Source organism: Dipodomys ordii, unplaced genomic scaffold (assembly GCF_000151885.1).
Source record: "Dipodomys ordii isolate 6190 unplaced genomic scaffold, Dord_2.0 Scaffold81, whole genome shotgun sequence".
NCBI classification, from domain to species: Eukaryota; Metazoa; Chordata; class Mammalia; order Rodentia; family Heteromyidae; genus Dipodomys; species Dipodomys ordii.
This window is the reverse complement of record NW_012267297.1, coordinates 4,220,309-4,241,016: the sequence shown is the minus strand read 5'-3', so window position 1 is coordinate 4,241,016 and position 20,708 is coordinate 4,220,309. Positions and strand designations below refer to the sequence as shown.

The 20,708-nt window shown below is 41.5% G+C and overlaps 1 protein-coding gene across 1 annotated transcript in view; it reads left to right on the top strand.

The window, feature by feature from the left end:
- The window catches only part of Sox5 (SRY (sex determining region Y)-box 5), a 710,484-nt gene that overhangs the window by 536,919 nt on the left and 152,857 nt on the right, over positions 1-20,708 (top strand). Inside the window, exon 10 of the mRNA XM_013025067.1 lies at positions 19,193-19,251. Coding sequence (XP_012880521.1) covers positions 19,193-19,251 — 59 coding nt within the window. The remainder of the gene's footprint in view (positions 1-19,192; positions 19,252-20,708) is intronic.

Here is a 20,708-nt window from a genome sequence, read left to right as displayed (position 1 = left end):
TGTGGGCCTGTGTCTATGTGTGGGCCCGGACCTGTGTCTGGGCCTGGGCCTGGACCTGTGTCTGGGCCTGGGCCTGTGCGTGGGCTTGTGTCTGTGTGTGGGTCTGGACCTGTGCGTGGGCCTGTGTCTGTGTGTGGGCTGTGTCGGGCTGGGCCTGCAGGAAGCGGGGTCTGTGTGCAGATTGTGTCAGGGGCCTGCAGGAAGCGGGGCGTGTGCGGGCTGTGTCAGGGCTGTGTCAGGGCTGGGTCTTCAGGCTCGCTGGGGAGTGGGTGGCAGCTGGCTTGGTGTCTCCATTACCTCTGTGGCGTTTTCCTCAGACAGGGAATGGTTAGCTCAGAAGGTGTGCAGCCTGGGCACCCATTAGGAGAATAATTAAAGTGGCCATGGCAAGAAAAAGTCATCGTCCAAATCGTTCCTTATAAAGGGTGGAGGGCACAGTGTGTGTCTGCTTCTCTGTCTGTCTGTCTGTCTGTCTGTGTCTGTGTGTAGTGTGGGGTGGGGGGTAGATGTTTTAAACAAAAATAGGAGTCCAGATAGGATGATTTAAATGTCCATATCATGTTGGATGGAAGGATGCTGCCAGTAGCCAGGGTTCGTTTCCGACATCAGGTCACCCGGCCAGCTTTTTACGAGGATTGTTTCATTCCTGTTACAGCACCTCGTGGGATGCGTTAATATCTCCCTCTGTCCAGAAGGAAGTTAGAACAAAGCCCAGCGCTATGGTTTTTAAGCAACTAAATGTATTTCTCCAAGCCCAGGAGATTTTATTTTAAGCTTTGGAGGCACTGGCCCCTTCTAAGACTTTTACTAACTCTTTAGCTGGCTAATCAAATTACAACAATAATGCTGATTAATTGGCACCAATGCAAATACTCCACGTGTTTTGCAGGAACTAAAAAGAGCAGCAGGTATTAAAATGGCAGGTGTCTACCTACACTCGGAATTTACCATTACCCTTTTGCAGAAATATACATTAATTCAAGAACTTCTCTGAACCTGTAGATCTAATGACAGACACCTTAAATATATTTCTACTCCAGATCGACGTTGTTTACCTGCCATTCCTGCTTTCTTTTGAAATAACCCTTGGCACATGATTTCTCATACTTGCATAGTCTTATGAAAAATAAAATCGGAACCTTTATGAAAGAAAGAACAGAAAAATATAATTATTTTCAAACACAAGCAAAATGACCTGGTATAAATTAAACTTTACATATTCCCTCCTACTTTATTTCCTCGGAGATCCTTAGCATATAATAAAAAAAATGTACGTGTAGACCTTATTAGGTCTACTTTTAGGTACAGTGGAATATTTGAAAAAAATGAAATATTTTTTAGAGAAAAATGACAGTCTAGATTATATATATAATTATATATTACATCAATAACTATGGCATATTAACATGCTGGGCAAAACACTATTTCTTTGTGTTCAAACAGATTTGCCTTTGTCTCTTACGCCTTTCCAGTCTTCTCTGAGCCTCATATCCACATAGACAAGTGCTTGTTTAGTATCAAGAGAAAATAGAGAGATGTCTACAGAGCCTGTCAGTGAGATCAGAAGAGCAGTCCACAGGTTTTGTTTCTCCATCCCCAGGCTGGACTTTGTGAGTGGCTTCACATCCATTCCTCAACCCAGCACCAGGAGTCTATCTGGAATTAATCTTTCTCCCTCTTTCCCTACCCCTGCTCACACACTGTCTATGCACTCCACCTAATAAACACATGGACAGTCCACTTCAGCTGGGGGCTGGTGGAGCATCGCCCATAGGGCTAGGTGCTTCAGGAGGCTGAGACCGGAGAGGATCATGAGTCGAGGCCAGAAAAAAAGTTTGCGGAACTCCCAACTCCAAAATGACCAGGAAAGAGTAGGCTGGGATGTAAGGATCAAGTGTTGAGCGTCACCTCAGCACGAAAGCAACGTGTGAGGCCCAGAGTTCAAACTTCCGTACTGTCTGTCACCCTACCCCCCCTAAAATTAGCACATTAGTTCTTATACTCCCCCCTCCCTCTCTTTTGTGCCAGTCCTGGGGCTTGAACTCAACAGCCTGAGCACTGTCCCGGAGTATTTTCTTTGCTCAAGGCCAACCCTCTGCCACTTGAGCTGCAGCTCCGCTTCCTGCTCTTTGGTAGCTTATTAGAGATCAGAGTGTCATAGTCTTTCCTGTCCAGGCTGGCTTTGAATGGCTATCCTCAGATCTCAGCCTCCTAGGTAGCTAGGTGTGAGCCTAGGTGTGTGCCCTGCCTGGTCTCCTAGCTTAACCTTGTCCCTTCAGTAATTCCCATCTACATATTATTAGTCAGAATAATCTTTTATGGTTTTAAAAATCATGTCTTTTTCCTGTTAGAAGCACCCCCAAAGGACTCCCCTGTATTTTCAAGTTCTTTTTGCACGATTAGATTTTCTTTTTTGTTCTGACAGTCATAGGGCTTGAACTCAGGGCCCTGAATGCTGTCCCTGAGCTCTTTCACTCAAGGCTAGCACTCGACCACTTTGAGCCACAGCTCCACTTCTGATTTTCTGGTGGTTCATTGGAGGTAAGAGTCTCCCGGACTTTCCTGCTCAGGCTGGCTTAGAACTGTGATCTTCAGATCTCAGCCTCCCAAGCAGCTAGGATGACAGGCGGGAGCTACTGGTCCCCAGCTCTGTTAGATCTTTGTAAGCAGTGGTTTCTTGGCCTTCAACCATGTCACACAATTGTTACCAAGCCAACACTTCCTTACCTCTCTAATCCCGTGGGAAGGTGTCCCTATTCGCACAAAGGACTTCCATAATTCCTTGTCTAAGTGAATGTTTAGTGCATGGGTTCCAAAAACCTACAGTATTTCCTTGTAGAATACGGTTTCTTGGGGTTTTTTGGTTAATATTGTTGTTTTGTGTCAGTCCGTGGTCTTGAACTCAGGGTCTGGGCACCGTCCCTGAGCATTTTTGCCGAAGTCTAAGCACTCTACCATTTGAGCCACAGCTCCACTTCTGGATGTTTGCTGTATAATCGGAGATGAGATTCTTTCAGGTACTTTCTGGCATGGTCTGGCTTTGAACCATGATCCTTAGCTCTCACCCCCCGAGTAGCTGGGAGTGTAAGTGTGAGCCAACAATTCAAGGCTAGAATATGTTTTAAATACTGCTTTTTGCCCTCTGTTAGGTAGCACATCCACAGCGCCAGCGGCTCACCACCTTTCTGTGCTTAACCAAATGCTTGTAATATCATATGAACTCAATAAAAAATGTGTTGAGAGGGTAAAGAACAAATTTTAGCATTATACTTCCCATAAATTTTGTGTCTTTTTTCTCAAATAGCTACCCTACTGTATAATGATGAAATTAAGCTCAATATTAATGATTAGTTCCCTATATGAATTCATCTCCATTTTTTTCAAAGAGACAGTAGCAGACATTTATAAAAAAAAACAAAAATTATCAAAAGTTACCAGTGTCTCCTTGAAAGAGAAAAAGAAAAATATGCATTTGAATTCAATTCAGTAAGGTCATGTTAAAAAAATTTATAATAAACTAGAAGAAACTTGGGAGTATTCTGTGCCTAGCATGGTGAATTTTACACGAGAGAGTTAATGAAGGTTATTTTTTTTTAACCTTTTTGGTTCACATTCTCTCAATCTATTCCAACTGGCGCTTTCCTTTTCCTTGACTTACAAGATATGCTCTTGACGTCGAGTTTCAGAATAGCTATTTTCCTTCACCAGAAAAGCTCTTTGCGTGGAACTCAGTCCCATCAAGTAATTGCTGCAATTCCTTCTGACTGAGTCCTACCTCACCAACCTATTTAAACTGTAAGGCAGGTCACCGGGACGCACCACGTTTCCAGCATCCAATGCAGGTCTCCCTCTATAGTACTGGCCGCCTTGAAGCACATACGAATCTCCTTAGGATAAAGGTCTACTGCCCCAACAGTAGGTATCGGGACCCCTGGTTCGAGTGTCCTTAGTGTTGTGTAATAATATATCTCAGCCAGGCACCAGTGGCTCACGCCTGTCATCCCAGCTTCTCAGGAGGCTGAGATCTGAGGATCATAGTTCAAAGCCAGCCCAGGCAGGAAAGTCCATGAGACTCTGATCTTCAGTGAACCACCAGAAAACTGGAAGTGGTTCAAGTGGTAGAGAAGAATACGAGGCACAGAGCAGGTTTTCCATAAGATATTTATGAAATGAAACTAACTGAAGAGCTGATGGACCTAATTGTGTGTGTGTGTGTGTGTGTGTGTGTGTGTGTGTGTGTGTGCACCATTATTGGGCCTTCATCTCAGGCCCCTCAGAGCTGTCCCTGAGCTTTTGTGATCACGGCTAGTGTTCTACCACTAGAACCACTGGAACCATTGCTCCATATCTGGCTTTTTTTGGTGGTTAATTGGAGTGGAGAATCTCAAAGACTTTCCTGGCCAGGCTGGCTTTGAACTGCAATCTTCAGAGTAGCTTCCTGTAATTTTTTTTTAAATGAAAAATAGCACATGAGTAAGTTTTGGACCAGGAAACTGTGGAGTTAGGAAGACTTTAATGTACAAGGTATTCCCAGCTTACCACTCCTTTCCTGTTCCTTAATGTACCCCTGAGCTGTCATAGAACATAGCAACACTTTCCAGTTCCTAATTCCTTTGAAGTCGTCACAATTTCTGAATAAGCAACCCAGGATTGCAGTGGCCAGTTATGATATGTTATGTTTGCACAGACATGTAGAACAATGTAGAATACAGTAGGGACTTAGAGCTCATCAGGATATTAACTAATCAGTAAATTACAGAGGATATCTTTATATCTTTATCAAAATGGTAACTGAACCATTCAGTCTCGTATACTGGATTACTTCCTTCTATTTTCCTCTCTCTTTTTGAAAACTCCTCCTCCTCTTCTAATTACTGTTACCTTCCAAGAACAAAGATAAGTTTGACATTTGTTCTCTGTTCTCCTGATGTTGCTTGTGTGTGTGTGTGTGTGTGTGTGTGTGTGTGTGTGTGTGTATTAGTGTTGGTACTTGAACTCAGGACCTTTTCACTTGGCTTTTCCTGCTCAGGACTAGCTCTCTACCCCTTTAGCCATACCTGTAATTCTGATTTTTCACTGTTTAATTGGAGCTGAGAGTCTCAAAGATTTTCCTGCCCAGGCTGGCTTTGAACCACGATCCTCAGATCGCAGCCTCCTGAGTAGCTGGGATGACAGGCGGGAGCCACCAGCACCCTGCCAGATGCTGTTTCTTTTGAGAGAAGGGAATTTATTTATATACAAAACGAATCTAGCTTCATTTCCATCATTAATAGTGAATATCATTGTTTACACAAAGTAAAGTTACACTCTGCATTTTTGGACATTTGTGACTAGAGGAAATCAGCTCTGTGAATCATCTGTTTCTCATTAATAAAATCAAATGGTGGCAAAAATTTTCCATCCTGCATTTATTTCTCATATTCCTTTCTGTTCATTTGCATTTTACTTAATGAAGCTAATGGATCTTTTAATAGCAATCGTTACACTGTAGTATCTGCTTTCTTTTCTGGGTTTTTTTTTTTTTAGCTAGGCTTCTAAGATTTGAAATATTTACCCACTTCCTTCTCACTTTATAAATAATGTTTTTGTCTTGGCCAAAAGATGGCGGCCACCTGTTCTACCTATAGGAAGCCAAAATTGTTGACTCCAAGCAATGATTAATAAAAAGTTGATAAGCAGAAGGGAAAAAAGATTGAAATTCTTCTGGGACAGTCATATTTTCCTCAAAATAAGCGAGTAACACTCAATCAAGTATTTTTATTGTATCAATTAAACTTTAAAAATTTGAGTAGGACTGCTTTTATCAATTCATCAAGTAGTTTTGGAATGCCGGGTGCCAGTAATCCTAGCTACTGAGGAGGCTGAGATCTGAGGATCATTGGTTCAAATCCAGCCCTTCAGACTCTTACCTTCAATTAACCAGCAAAAAGCTTGAAGTAAAGCTGTGGTTCAAGTGGTAAGAGCCACTAGCCTTGAGTGAGAAAGCTCAGGGACAGTGCCCAGGCCCTGAGAACTTTGGAACAAAACCTAAAATATCTCACTTTGTCCTAAGTGCGTTATACATAAGCATCACCAGTGCTTTGGTAGATGATGTCTGACTTATGAAGAGAATGAACAATACAAGCTATCGGCCAAAATCAATCTGCCTTCACCGCTAGGAAGCATCCTGTGGAAATTTCAGGGGAAAATAGCTTAAGCTTCTGTTGGACACTGACATCAAAGTAAATGTGGAGAGATTTGCCTTTTATTATTATTATTATTATTAATCAACTTCTCCCCTAGTCTTTGAAGAAGGTATATCATTATGATGGCACCAAAGAAAATGTTTCAGATGCCCCAGGGCTGCAAGTGACTTGAACATATCCCAGAAAAAAAAAATCAATAAGAAAAAGAATCCATATGGACCAATCTAGATTCCATCTTGATCTTTTTTTTTTTTTTTGAGATCTCATCAATCATGGATACTTTGAACAAGTTACCTTTACCTTCCAAATACCCTCCCACTTGGTTGAAATACTAGATCACAATCATTTCCACTCCTAGGGGTGAGGGGGGCGGGGAGGGAGCCTGATGGGCTGTTTCCTGTTTGCAGTTCTGTCTGCCCAAGTGAATTTTCTTGCAGGTTAAAAGAGGAACAGTCCTGCTTTCCTTCCTCCTTTGGGCCCTGGAGCCTGCAGGGCAGACCGACAGAATTACGTTGTGTGGTTCCCGAACCACAGCTGCAAGGGAAAGCCATTTGCATGTGTATTCTTAGAGGTTAAAAAAGAAAAGAAAAGAAAAAGCCCCAACAACAATTACATTATATCCAGAGATATTCTGCAAACCAAAGAACATATGCAAATAGGTCTGGAAAAGTGCAGCCCACATTTTCTCTCTTGACTTTTTCTAGGCACATATGGAAAAAAGTGAGACCCCCCCTTCCCCCTCTCCCCCTTCCCCCCTCCCCTCTTCCCCCCTCCCCCGTGGAAGGAGAGCCCCTGAGGAGCTGCCCCTGCAGTTCTCTACCCCTAGGGGACCCTGGGGGTGTTTGACATTCAGACAATAAGAAGCAGTCTTTTTTCTTCTTCTTCTTCTTCTTTTTTTCCTCCTGCTATTTCTGTATCTCTAGCAGCTTCATGGGCCAGTACTTTTCCAGTGTGATTTTGATTTTTTAAAAAAAAATTTTTGCAGTAACCAGTTGAATGCGGAAAACTTGTCAGTTTTCTTCAAACGTCTGTCATTTGCCTACATTCAAATAATGGGACTCTTAAGGCCAGGCTTTCTGATCTCAGTTCTCTGTGCGTGTTTCTGGGTAACTTTTCAGTCTGTTCCTCTTACTCAGGTGATTCTAAAATGGCCTCTGGCTAATGTAAGCACTTAAAAAGATTTCTAAGCAGGTGCCGGTGGCTCATACCTGTCATCCTAGGTACTTAGGAGGCTGAGATCTGAGGATTGCAGTTCAAAGCCAACCTGGGCAGGAAAGTCTGTGAGGCTCTAATCTCCAATTAACCACCAAAACATCTGAAGCCGAACTGTGGTTCAAAGAGGTAGCCAGCCTTGACTGAAAGATTAGCTCAGGGACAGTTCCCAGCTCTGAGTTCAAACCCCAGACCAGTATACACACATAGGAAAAGTATCTCTACACTCAAGGCCAGCAAGTAGAGATAATTCTAGGAATGATTCAAATTTATAATGATTTATAAGTTTTTAATTTTTTTAATCAAAAGAAGCAGAACTATTCCATTTTCTAGTCTTGGCTTCATATAAAATGAGAGAGCTACATCTGTTCTTCAAACTCACAGGCCAAGTTTGCTTTAGGAATTTGGGTTTCCATCCAGTTGTTGCCTTGCTTTATCTTCCCGACATTATTCAACGTAAGGAGTATTTTATGAAGAGCAATTCAACCTTGGGAGTAAAAGTGAACAAAAGTAAAAATAGCACCTTCATAGGTAGGTTATCCCCAAATGAAGAAGATACTTCAGAGAATACATTATTGGAGATTTTCTTTTTTTAAAAAAATTGCTGGGACCACAAATCTCTTACATATTATCTATTATTTGAATAGTTAAGACAAGGTTCACAGCCAGTCTATATAATCTGCATTTCATAAAACTGGTAAACACAGGTCGAACGCCTTAATTACATACAAAAAATGTAGAAATCACAGAAATCAGAGCCAGACCACTTCATCGGAGTAAAGGTAATTAGACACCAGTTGACTATTTTAACAGAGTAAAGGTAATTAGACATCAGTTGACTATTTTAACAGAGTAAAGGTAATTAGACATCAGTTGACTATTTTAACAGAGTAGAGGTAACTGGACACCAGTTGACTATTGTAACAGGCACTCTCGTTTAGTAAGAGCCCTGGAGGCAGAATGGTTCTGACCCAAACACCTGTGGCCAGGTGTGCCTTAAATCACGGAACCATTTCTCACCAGCACTGGAACATGGGGTGAAATTCCCAACCTCTTCATGCTTCAGTTTCCTTAACTGTAAAATGTGGGTATAGTTAATACATTTCCATGAAGATTGAGATAACACGTATAGAGCATTCAGGGTAATAATCATAATAGTTATCACCTGTTTATTATTTGTCAGTTGGTAGTGAAATGATTTTTTTTTCTTTTATTTGGTGCTGGTCCTGGAGCTTGAACTCAGATCCTGGATACTTTTTTGATGGCTACTTGGAGATGAGAGTCTCATGGACTTTCCTGCCCTGGCTGGCTTTGAACCTCAATCTTCAGATCTCAGCCTCCTGAGTAGCTAGGATTACAGCATAAGTTACCAGTACTCAGCTGGTATTGAAATGACCTTTATTGTATAAAGGAAGCCTTGGAAATTACAGCCTAGGAGATTTGTTTTTCTTACTTGGGTTTCCTCTGCGGGGTAGCATTGAAAGTCAGTTAATAAACTTGAAGCAGAACTCTTATTTATGAGGAAATAATTTTATTCCCCTGTGTGACATAGTAAGCCGGTCCATCAGAAGAATGTATGCCAGGCCAGGAGTTTACTAATCCCCAAACCAGGGGCCTTATTGTTCCTTGGACTATACTTTTCCATCTCCTTCTACATTTATATCTACAAAATGGCATTGTCTCCTCTCAAGTGTTACATTTCCATGGATGAAGTGAAAATGAATCGTTCCTATGCATTGCCAGTACCCAGACAAACCAACGTTCAGAAATAACTAACCTTGCAAAGTCTAATATTAAAATTATTTTTATGTAGGTACTTTTAATATAATTTAAATTCAAAACTAACTGTAAAAGAAGGTTTTCTGGTTTCATCTTTCAAGACTTACTCCATATGTAGACATCTTAGTAGAATCATCTTACCATACACTGTGACTCCGGTCTCTGACCTTGCACCTACAGTATCTACAACAGCATTCAAACTCAGCCTGAAAATAGTCAGAAATTATGCTTGTCATCTATTCTTTTGAGAAGCTACTTGTATTTCAAATTATCCTATCAAAGTGAACATTTTATAGATTCATACTAGACAAATTGTACATATATGTTTGTCAGGGTATCACAATTTTATATATAAAAGACAAAAATATTACGTCTTCATTGGATGAAACATCCCAATCTTTACCAGACTGAAAACCAGTCTTCTTTTTCAGCTCCTTAATTTTGTTGATGAAGTTATTTAACTTTCATTGACTGATGAAGCTGGAATACATCTCAACACAAGTACACTGGAAATCCTAGCTTCTGAAAATTAATTGTATCTTTGCCCCCCAAATCCTCAAAATAATGTATTTATTTATTCATTTTAAGATTGTTATGTATTTTATTTTTGTGACTGTCCTAGAGCTTGAACTCAGGTCAGGCAGGGCCTGGACACTGTCCATTAGCCTTCTATTTCAAGGGCTGGTTCTCTGTCATTTGAAGCACACCTCGACTTTCAGCTTTCTGGTGGTTCATTGGAGATAAATGCTTCACAGACTTTCCTAAGCAGGCTGGCTGTGAACCTCAATCCTCAGGTCTTGGCCTCCTGAGTAGTTAGGATTGCAGTTTGAGTACTGCTTTTATTTATTATAGATTTACATGTGATGTTTAAGTTGTTTTTGGTGAAGCAGAAGGATTGCTTATTCTGCATGTAGATTATTTACGAAAGGACAAAGCTGTGGTCAAGATTTGCATATCCGTGGATCTGGGACAGTGGCTCAGTGGTAGAGCACTTGCCTTGCATGGCTGAGGCCCTGGGTTTGATTCCTCAGCACCACATAGACAGAAAAAGCCAGAAGTGGCGCTGTGGCTCAAGTGGTAGAGCGCTCGCCTTGAGCTGAAGAGCAGAGGGATAGCACCCAGACCAAGAGTTCAGGCCCCATGCCAACAAAAATTAAATAAATAAAATAAAATAAAGTTTTAAAAGATCTGCATATCCATAAGAATGGATTGTTCGTTTTGCTGAGTTCAGTGATTATACTCTGAATTCATTCTTTTATGGAAAGCTATTGGAAAATCAAGAAATTCAGAAAATCAAACAACCAGAGAAGCACACGCTGCTTCGGATCTCTTTGTACACCAGAGGGTTCAAAGCGAGACTGTTTACATCTCAAGTCTTGTTGATATTTTATTTGCCTCTCCAAAGAAAGATAGTATTCAAAGTTGATTATGCAATCATGCAGATAGACTTCTTCAGTCATGAATGAACTGTTCTCAAAGAAGCACCAAGAAGCAAAGCCACATTACAATTTCCAATGTTGACCTCTCTTTGGTTGGCAAGGATCTTCAGAAGACTCAAAACACAGAACCCTAGTGAACCCTAGTGGGTTCTTCCAGCAAGGAGTGGGGGGAGTAGATGCCCAGCACAGTTCAAAGTGTGTCTGGATTACCCAGCGCACCCAAAGAAGAGTACAGAATAAGCCGGGCCTGGCATCCCAGCTACTCAGGAGGCTGAGATCTGAGGATCGTGGTTCAAAGCCAGCCCGAGGAGGAAAGCCCATGAGACTCTGATCTCCAATAAACCACTCAGAAAACTGGATGTGGAGCTGTGGCTCAAGTGGCAGAGCGCCAGCCTTGAGCTGAAAAGCTCAGGGACAGCGCCCAGGCCCTGGGTTCAAGGATCTCACTTAACATTTTGCCTTGAATAGCCATGAATTACATTCCTTCTGACGCTCACCTCGTGAATATCTAAGATTACAGCTATGAGCTACAGCATTATTTATCTCTTAGACGAAATACCCTACAATTGGCTTCTTAGCCTCAACTGGAATAGAAGGAATTGGATTTTTTTTATCTCTTTTAATTATCCGTTGTCACAAATGCTGACAGAGACTCTGGCTGAGTCCCCTCGGGTACTCTCAAAGGATCTTGTTACTTACTCTTTGCCCTGGTATGGACATATTAGAAATATGTAGAGGTCAGTGTTAGGTTCTATAATGTTTCAGGAGATCTCTATGGTCTAAAATGGTGGTACGTTTTCCATTTACCCCCATACGACCTTCTTAGTAAGACAGGCTAAGATAATCAAGATCGTTTAAGACTGAAAGTCAGAGCTGTTGAATTGCACACTGTTGTCATTTTTGATGCTTGCACACTGAAGTTGAAGAGTTCTGAGGGCACAGAGCTTTCAATGTTATCCCTTCACATTAAGAAATATAAGACAGCGTCACCAACCCTATCAAAGTCTCTTGTCCTCTTTGACCATCTCAAGAAAAGACATTTCAATCAGACATCAGTGGCGTTCACACCTGTCATCCCAGCTCCTCAGGAGACTGAGATCTGAGGATCGAGGTTCAAAGCCAGCCCTGGCAGGAAAGTCTGTGAGACTCTGATCTCCAATGAGTCATCAAAAAGCTGAAAGTGGAGCCGTGGCTCAAGTAGTAGAGCACTAGCCGTGAGCACAAAAGCTCAAGCATAGCACCCCAGCCCTGAGGCCAAGCCCACAAAAAACAGACAAAAAGAAAGAAAGAAAGGATTCTTTTACCTCTACCCTGGAAGTGTGAGTCCGGCTGGCCAAGTAGGAGCTGAGAGAATGAAGGAAGATATTCTGTGTTTCCTTTTGGGTCATTCTGTCCATCCAGTATGCCATGATTGTCTTAGTGTCCTTAAATCCAGCATTTCTTGACCCAGCCAGAGCAGAGATTTGGTTTATTCTATGATATTAATTACATGGTATTATCTCACCCATCTCTTTTTTGGTTTAGTAAAGACTGAAGTATTTCATGTCTACTTTTAACATTTAAAAATCAATTGATTTCAACCTACAACTTTATTGACATAGCTTTGGTTTTTAATCAAGCAGATCTAGTATGAAATTTAACCACTTGAACCATTTATACATTAGGCTTAAGCTGTGTTGCATGGTTATGCAGCCATTATCCCTACTCAGCTAGAAATGCTTTCCTCGTCTCAAGCTAAATCCAAGTAGCCACTAAAATATAACTTTTTCTCTCTAACTCCTAAGCCTTGGCAACCACAGTTCTTTCTGTCTCTGAATTGAGCTCCTCTTGGTACTTTATATAAATGAAATCAATACAGTACGTAGCTTGGCACAACTCCTTCAACATTGATCCACGCTACATGTCCCAGAATCTCCTTCCTTTTTGAAGGCTGAATAGTATCTCATCGTATCTGTGAACTCCAGTTTGCACAATCACATATTCCTTCGTGGATCTGTGAGGTCTTTCTGCCTTTGAGCAGCTGTAGTGACTTCTCTGCATACAGAGAAGTCCTTTGAAACCTAGCTCAGTTATTCTGACTCTGTTCTTAGAAGTGGAATCATTGTATCCTGTTGCAGTATAGTGGAGACTTTTTCCCCCAGTAGTTTTTGTTTTGTCTTCTTTATTGTTACTCTGTAGGGACTCAGGATTATTTGAGGTGATAATCAAGTATGTTTTCAAGTGCTATCATCTACGACCTTCTTCAGAGAGGAAGTAAGATTGATTTCAGTACAGCACCTGGAAACCCAGGATAATTTGTACTCTCAGATTTCTCTCACTGTAAGCAGATCATCCATATTTCTCATACATACATGCATACATAAATAGATAAGTGAGTTTTATCACATTTACCATCCAGAGCGTTTGAGTTTTAGTAACCAGTAAATCTTCAAGTTGCCTTTCAGCTTAGTCTACTGTTAGTTTGAGTCACCATGGAATTTCTAGTTGCTTGTCTACATTTTCATGACCTCTAAAGGTGAATCGTAAGATAATCTACCTAATAGAATTATTATGCTGGTTAGAAAATATGTCCAAGTGACAAGGTTGAAAGAGGTGACATTGATCAAGATAATATTGCATTCATATACTTCACTGTTAAGGGGCAACTCTTTTGTACAACTACTTAAAGATTATTTTTGACAAAGAAAGAAAATATAGGGGCTGGGCAGGTGGCTCAGTGGTAGAGCGCTTGCCTTGCATGCATGAGGCCCTGGGTTCGATGCCTCAGCACCACATAAGCAAAAAGAAAAAAAAAGCTAGAAGTGGCACTGTGGCTCAAGTGGAAGAGCACTAGCCTTGAGCTGAAGAGCTGAGGGAGAGCGCCCAGGCCCAGAGTTCAGGCCCCACGACTGGACTCCCCCCCAAAAGAAAGAAAGAAAGAAAATATACTCCCCCACCAAAAAATCTCTATCTTACATGTTAGGAATATTCATTTATAAAAGTCCAAAATACTTTTTGGAAACATCAGCTCTACAAACACTAGCCTAGAAGCTTTAAAGAGGTATTTGTAGAGAAAGAAAGGGAAACGAAGGAAGAAAGCAAGCAAGGAAGGAAGGGAGGGAGGGAGGGAAGGAGGGAGAGAAAGAGAGAGAGAGAGAGAGAAAAGAAAGAAAAAGAGGCAGGAAGGGAGGGAAGGAAGGAAAGGAAAGAGGAGAGAGAGGAAAGAAGAAAGGAAGGAAGAAAACAAGTGTGTATGCACACACAAGCAACTTTTAAGTCCCATTTGACCTCAGGTGGTTAAAAGTTCCACTGTGTGTGACTTTCTTCATTACTACTAAAGAATCCAAAATATGTGTTGCCTTAAACGCTATTGGATTGATATTTAAAAACTTCAGAGGGAAGGAGCCAAAATGGGAATTTTTTGGTCTCTTTTATTTTTGATGTGTAGGTAATAAACCAGAGGTGATTCTTGTTTAAATTCTGCTTTTTTCCTGATTTATTATATAGCGTCAGCATCTATCTATCATGTATCTTATTCTGTCAATAAGACATTGTAATAATGTTTCCCAACCAGACTGATGAGACTATAACATGGCATTTAGAAGGTTTTTGTGGTAAGATCTGTAGAACTATGATCTAGCAGAAAAAGTACAGAATTGATAGTAAGTCAATATATTATTGGCATTTCCATGGATGTATGTCACCAATTAATGAGAGATAATAACAGATGTGAAAAGGCAAATAAATAGATCTACAGGAAAAGAAGAACTACTCCCTGAACAAAAATATTTTTATGTTAAATCAGATTCATTTTATCCTTATCATTTTCTGTTACCTTCCTGATTTTCCAACCTGAGACCCGAGGTTGCTGTTCTCATATTGATTTCTACCAGACATCCCAATGTAGTATCAGAAGAAGAGATAATCCAAATACAGAAGAGAAATGTTCGATGATTTTTAAACAAAAAAAAAAAAAGCTAATTTGTCACTTCACTCATCAAGTATGAACTAAATAGACTTCTACCTCTTAAAATACTTTTTTCACCCTCTTTTTATTGCCTGGAATCTTAAGAGCTTTATCATTTGCAGTCATAAAATGAAAATATACACCAAACCCTCAAAGGGCAAGTATGAAATTAAATTATATTTGGGCAGCTGTAACCTTTTAAAACGCTCAGATTCCAGTTAATGTATTTCTTCCTGTTCCAAAGGCTGCCATGGTGTTTGATGGTGGGAAATGAGCCAAAGGGCATTGGGAGATAATAAATTCACTGTAAATCTCACCCCAAGGCAGGCCTCCGTACACCGAGGCCTCCATTTAGCAAGGCTGACCTAAAACTCTTGTCACATCCAAAGGTCACATAGGTTGGGGTTGGTGTAACCCATCTATCTTGCCAGGATGGAAGGAGTGACAGTTGAAACAGGACCGAGCTCATAAACAGTCATCTGACCATGAAAAAAAGAAGCCAGCCTTGACGGCGGATGGAAACGTGAAGGGAGACCTCCCTACCCTTTGCCAGGGCTGGAGAAGAACGGGGTGCTGTCTGCCCCAGCCCGTGGAGAGCAATAAGATGGCCTGATCTCCTAGCTTCTCTCCCAGAAGTTATCACTGGGTTTGGTTGAGTTCACACCAGGTACTCTGCCTCTTGCATTTAGTTTCAAATAATATTTCTTTTCACCCTGCACATCTAAAATGAGGGCAAGGGGGCACTGGGCAGGTGGCTCAGTGGTAGAGTGCTCGCCTAGCATGCATGAAGCCCCGGGTTCCATGCCTCAGTACCACAGACACAGAAAAAGACAGAAGTGGCGCTGTGGCTTAGGTAGGAGAGCCTTGAGCCAAAGAAGCTCAGGGACAGCGCCCACACCCCGAGTTCAAGCCCCAGGACTGGCAAAATAAATGACTAAATTAAATAAAATAAGAGGGCAGAATAGGAAGAGAATTGCTTAAAGAGATAACACTGATGCGGCTGTGGAAAACAAGGATTTATTTAAGTCCTCTGAGCCATAAGCTTTTGCGTTGTACTGAAATGTGCATCACATGAAGTCCGCGTGCTAGTGATTTTTTTTAAGTGTACAATTGAGTATGATCAAGGCCATTTACAGTGTCAGGGCCTGGACCATTGTTAATCTGAGGCATGGTTCCATCGCTGCAAACAGAGCCTCTGTGCCTGTCTTACCATCATTTCCTGCGTCCCCATTCCGCCCTCCACTCACGGCCTGCCGTTCTGAATCTGCCAATTAAAAGTATCCCACGCTGTAAGTCAAATCAGACATGATCAATCCTTGTGTCCCTGGTTTATAACATTCGGTGTGACATGTTCAAATGTCTCTCACATGCCAGCATTGTCTCTCAATCAGCCATTCCTAGTAATGACTTCAGTTCTTTCAAAACACCAATTCTTGGACAAAAATATGTCAATCCCTAGTCACAAATAGCTGTACATAATATCTAGTCACAATTTTTTTTAAAAAAAAATGGTTAGGCTAGACTAGAAAGACTTAAGATAGATTAAACTCTTGCAATCAAATTCGTGGAGAAAAGTAAAAGTACTATCTAGGAAGACAGAGGTAGATTTTTCTTGTGATGATCATCTATGTCTTGAATAGTATCTGGAACAAGGTAGGAACTCATTACATGCTTTCAGAGGGAAAGAACTGATTTAAAGCACTAGAACAAAAGTTAAGTTGCTTGTTTTCTCTGATTACTTTGGAATATGTTAGACAATTGAAGAGACCCTATCCAAGTCAGAGCAGCTAATAGTACATGCAAATGGCTTGAACTCTGGGCCTGGGTACTGTCTCTGAGCTAGCCGACTCTGTACCAGTTGAGCCACAGCTCTACTTCTAGCTTTTCGGTACTTTAGAGTCTTACAAATTTTCCTGCCCAGGCTGTCTTCAAACCATGATCCTCACATCTCAGCCTCTTGAGTTGCTAGAATTACAGGTGAGAAATAACCAGTGCGCCCTGCTTTTGGTTTTATTTTAATTGATTTAATAGGTTTTTTTTATTGTGAGTAGTACAAATGGCTCATTTTGACTAGACTTACTTTTTCAAATGTTCTAGAGATTATTCTCAAGGCTGACGGCCTCAAATTGAAGTAAGGAATAAAGTTGGATATGATTAAATTCTTAGTACAAATTATACATGGAAGAGCAAATATTTAAATGAGACTCCCAAGGTGGAAAACTGTGTATCCAAGTTTTATTCTGTAATTGATTTGAGTCAATTGAAGTCATGTAAGGAGTGACGAGTAAAACGTTATTCCAGTTAAAAATGAGTTCGAGGTGCATTACCACAGTTCCCTCTATTACATTGATGCTAATGGTAGAGTTTATAGAGCCAGATACTTTAACTTGTAGGGACTGCAGAACTACAAACCTAATAACATTTTTTTCTTTTTCATCAACTGCAATAGTGTTGTGTCCACCTTTGCATATCATTCTCCGGCCCTTGATCTCAGGAGACTGTGTTCTGCTGTAATATTGGATTTAATACATTTGCAATTTTGCACTTCATTTTATGACATTTTTTTCCTCCATGAATTTCTCCTTCTATAGACGAGTCCAAGTCTTTGGGGGACAAAACAGCTGGCACTTAATAAGTCATTTGAATGACTATAAATGTAAATGGCAAAGACAGTAATAGACTACTATTCTTTCAAATTCTTCTTTTGTGGGGGGTCGGTTCTAGGGCTTGAACTCAAGGCTTGAGCCACTGTCCTTTAGCTTTGTGCTCTCAAGGCTAGCACTCTACCACTTGAACCACCAGCTCCACTTCTGACGTTTAGCTGGTTAACTGGAGATAAGAGTCTCCCTGACTTTCTTGCCCAGGCTGACCCTGAACTGTGATTCTCAGCTGTCAGCCTTCAGGATGGCTAGGATGACAGGTGCGAGCTACCATTGCCTAGCTTATCCTAAAATTCTTGAGAGGAGAAACGAATTGCGCGGAGAACTCTTGGCAGCGGCCAAGAGGAACACAGGTTTTTCCTTGGACGCTTCTCACTCTTGACCGCTCTGAGTCCATAATACTATTTACCAGAAGGCCCCAGGGCCCGTCAGGAATCCTACACGACTTGCACACATCAGGATTGCCTGTCTTGTCTATCTGAGAACACAACAGATTCCCATGATATCAAAGTAACCAGAGACAAAGCTTCACAAAGTGCAGTGGTTGACAGGTACGAGTTCTGTAGACGGTGGAAAGAGGCGGCCTCCATTCCCAGCTCTGCTCCCCTCCACACAACTTTGGCCCTCAGTGGTCTCCACAGAACGTTACGGCATAGGATGTATGGATATGTGGCCCACAGTACAAGTCCTACGAGCTTAATGTGATTTTGATTAGTCCGGTTGTTACCCAGGCTGGCTGTCATTCTGTGACAGTGTTTTATTTTTATATCTGCATTCATTATCTCATCTACACTAATATTACGATTTCATCTTCAAGATGTACAGTGTGGGAGAAGGGATGGGAAAAGGCAAAGGTAAACCACAAAAGGGAGGCTTCTTTTTCCTTTTTTTTTTTGTCGGTTGGGGGGTTTGAACTCAGGGCCTGGGCGCTGTCTCTCAGCTCTTCAGCTCAAAGCAAGCGCTCTACCACTCGAGCCACAGCGCCACACCTGGTTTTCTGGTGGTTTATTGGAGATCGGAGTCTCAGGGACTTTCCTGCCAGAGCTGTTTTTGAATCTTGATCCTCAGGTCTCAGCCTCCTGAGTAGCTAGAATTATAGGCGTGACCCACCTGTGCCCAGCAGAAGGCTTCTTTTTGTCTTTTAATCTCCAATAAGTCCTCTATTTTGCTAATAGGGAAGTAGCAGGTGTTGGTTCTGTTGGTCCATGCTGATAAGCCTAGCTACTCAGGAGGCTGAGATCTGTGGGCTACAGTTTGTAGCCAGCTTAGGTTAGAAAGTCTGTTGCCAATCTTATCTCCAATAAACGCCTAAAAAAAGCTGGAAGTGGAGCTGTGGCTTAAGTGGTAGGGATCTAGAGTTGAGCAAAAGGTGCTCAAGAGACAGCACCCAGGCCCTGAGATCAAGCTCCAGGACCAGTGTGAGCACGCACACACACACACACACACACACACACACACACACATACACACTCCCCAGAAATTAAAGAGGAAGTAGAATTCTATTGCCAGGGATTCAAAAAATCTCCGCCCTTGACAGCCTTCAACTTCTAGTCTTTGAATCTATCACTGTTCACTCCAGATCTGGGGGAAACCCCCCCTCTTTCCCCTAGCCTTCAGATGGAAGAAATCCACCTTGATTCCACTTCCACAGAAGGGGAGATAAATGCAGTACCTGAGTTGATATTTGGAAAGCAAATTTCCCACAGGAGCATTATTATTACCCACAGCGCAGAGCCTGAGAATTACGCAAGTAATCCTCACATACTCATCATTCAGCATTTGACAAGTTTTTGAAACTTGCATGTGCGCCTGTACACACACACACATGTGTGCACACGTGCACACACGCACTCGACCCACACAATTGTCATGGGACTCCACTGACATAACATTCAAAGTCCCAGCAAAGCAATCGGCACACTAGAAACACAGCCGTCACAGGACATGATTTCTTTACCATTTATACACCAGTATCCAAGCTTCCAGCCCGGATCTGCTCTGAAACCAAGAATGATCTTCTCACAGACAAAGTAAGATACGGTCTGGTTTAACGTGAACTGACAGTCAACTTCTTTTTACATTAGAGTTAGAATACTTTTACAGATTGCTATTACCTCCAATTTCTGCCCATGGTCTTTAATAATGAACAATGATTTCACAATCATGAACTTAGAAAAATGTTTGCTACTAAATACACACACACACACACACACACATTCTCTTGAGAGCCAAGTGCTGTGGCTCACACCTGTAACCCTAACTGCTCAGAAGGCTGAGATCTGAGAATCATGGTTGAGTAGGCTGGGTAGGAAAGTTCAGAAGAGTCTTACCTCTCATCCAGTTAGTCGATCACGAAATAGCTGGAAGTGGAGCTGTGGCTCCAGTGGTAGAGTGCTGGCCTTGAGCAAAAAAGGCTCAGAGATAGTGCCCAAGATCCTGAGTTCAAGCCCCAGTACCAGTGCACACACGCGCACAAACATACACACACATACACACTTAATAAAACCCAGAGTTTTTATATTAAATATGAAATATTTGGTAAGAAAATATTTTGTCTCCTAGGGGGGAAAAGCATTTCTTTTCCTATTGTTGGCTTGAAAGGAATTTCAGTTGCTATTTTTCTCCCTAAATTAAACTAATTAAAGACATCAGTACAGTTACTTGGGGTATAAAGAGATTCAAGCTTTCCGGCCAGTCTCCAACCACTACCCCCCCCCTTACCTTGCCAAATGGAGATATATTTACAGGTTGACGACCTCAGCAATAGAAGGAGAGGATTCATTCTCCCTCCATAATGAACAACAAGCCTGGAACAGTCTTAAAGGGGTCAATTGAGTAGGTCATGCATCATATGGGAAGGCAGATGTTCTAGCATATTGTAATGGATTACTGCACACTGCACAGAGACTGCGTGTGGCGTAGAAAGTCGGGGAGGGAGGGCGGGGGGAGGAGAGAGATAAACTATCAGTTGGCATTTTTCTGTGTGACTCCTGCAAAAAAAGAATCTATCTGGTTCTTTAAGGAACTGTTTCCATGATAAAAAGTCACAATGTTTTCTCTCTTTTTTTTTGTAAATCTTTCATGATGTATTAGAACATAATCAAATGAAGAAAGCCTTTTTTAAAAAGCCAACGGCATTTGATTTTTGTTCTTATTTATCCACTTGAGAATCTGCTATGTGACAAAACCCAGCATGCGAGCATTTCCACCTTGGGGGGGGCGGTGGGACGGTCCTCTAATTTGAGCAAGTTCAAAGGCACCTTTCATTTTTAGCAGATGCCCAGGTTTTGTACTTGCACCAACCCAGACTTCATAGATGGTCTAATATCCCCACAACGCACACAACAAACGTGAATGAAACAATAGAGATAATAACATAATACAGATGATCTAGGTACTACTATTTGCAGCTAGCAATTTTATAGAGATGCCACTTTAGTTTCTATATAAATATATTCTATATATATATATATATATATATATATAT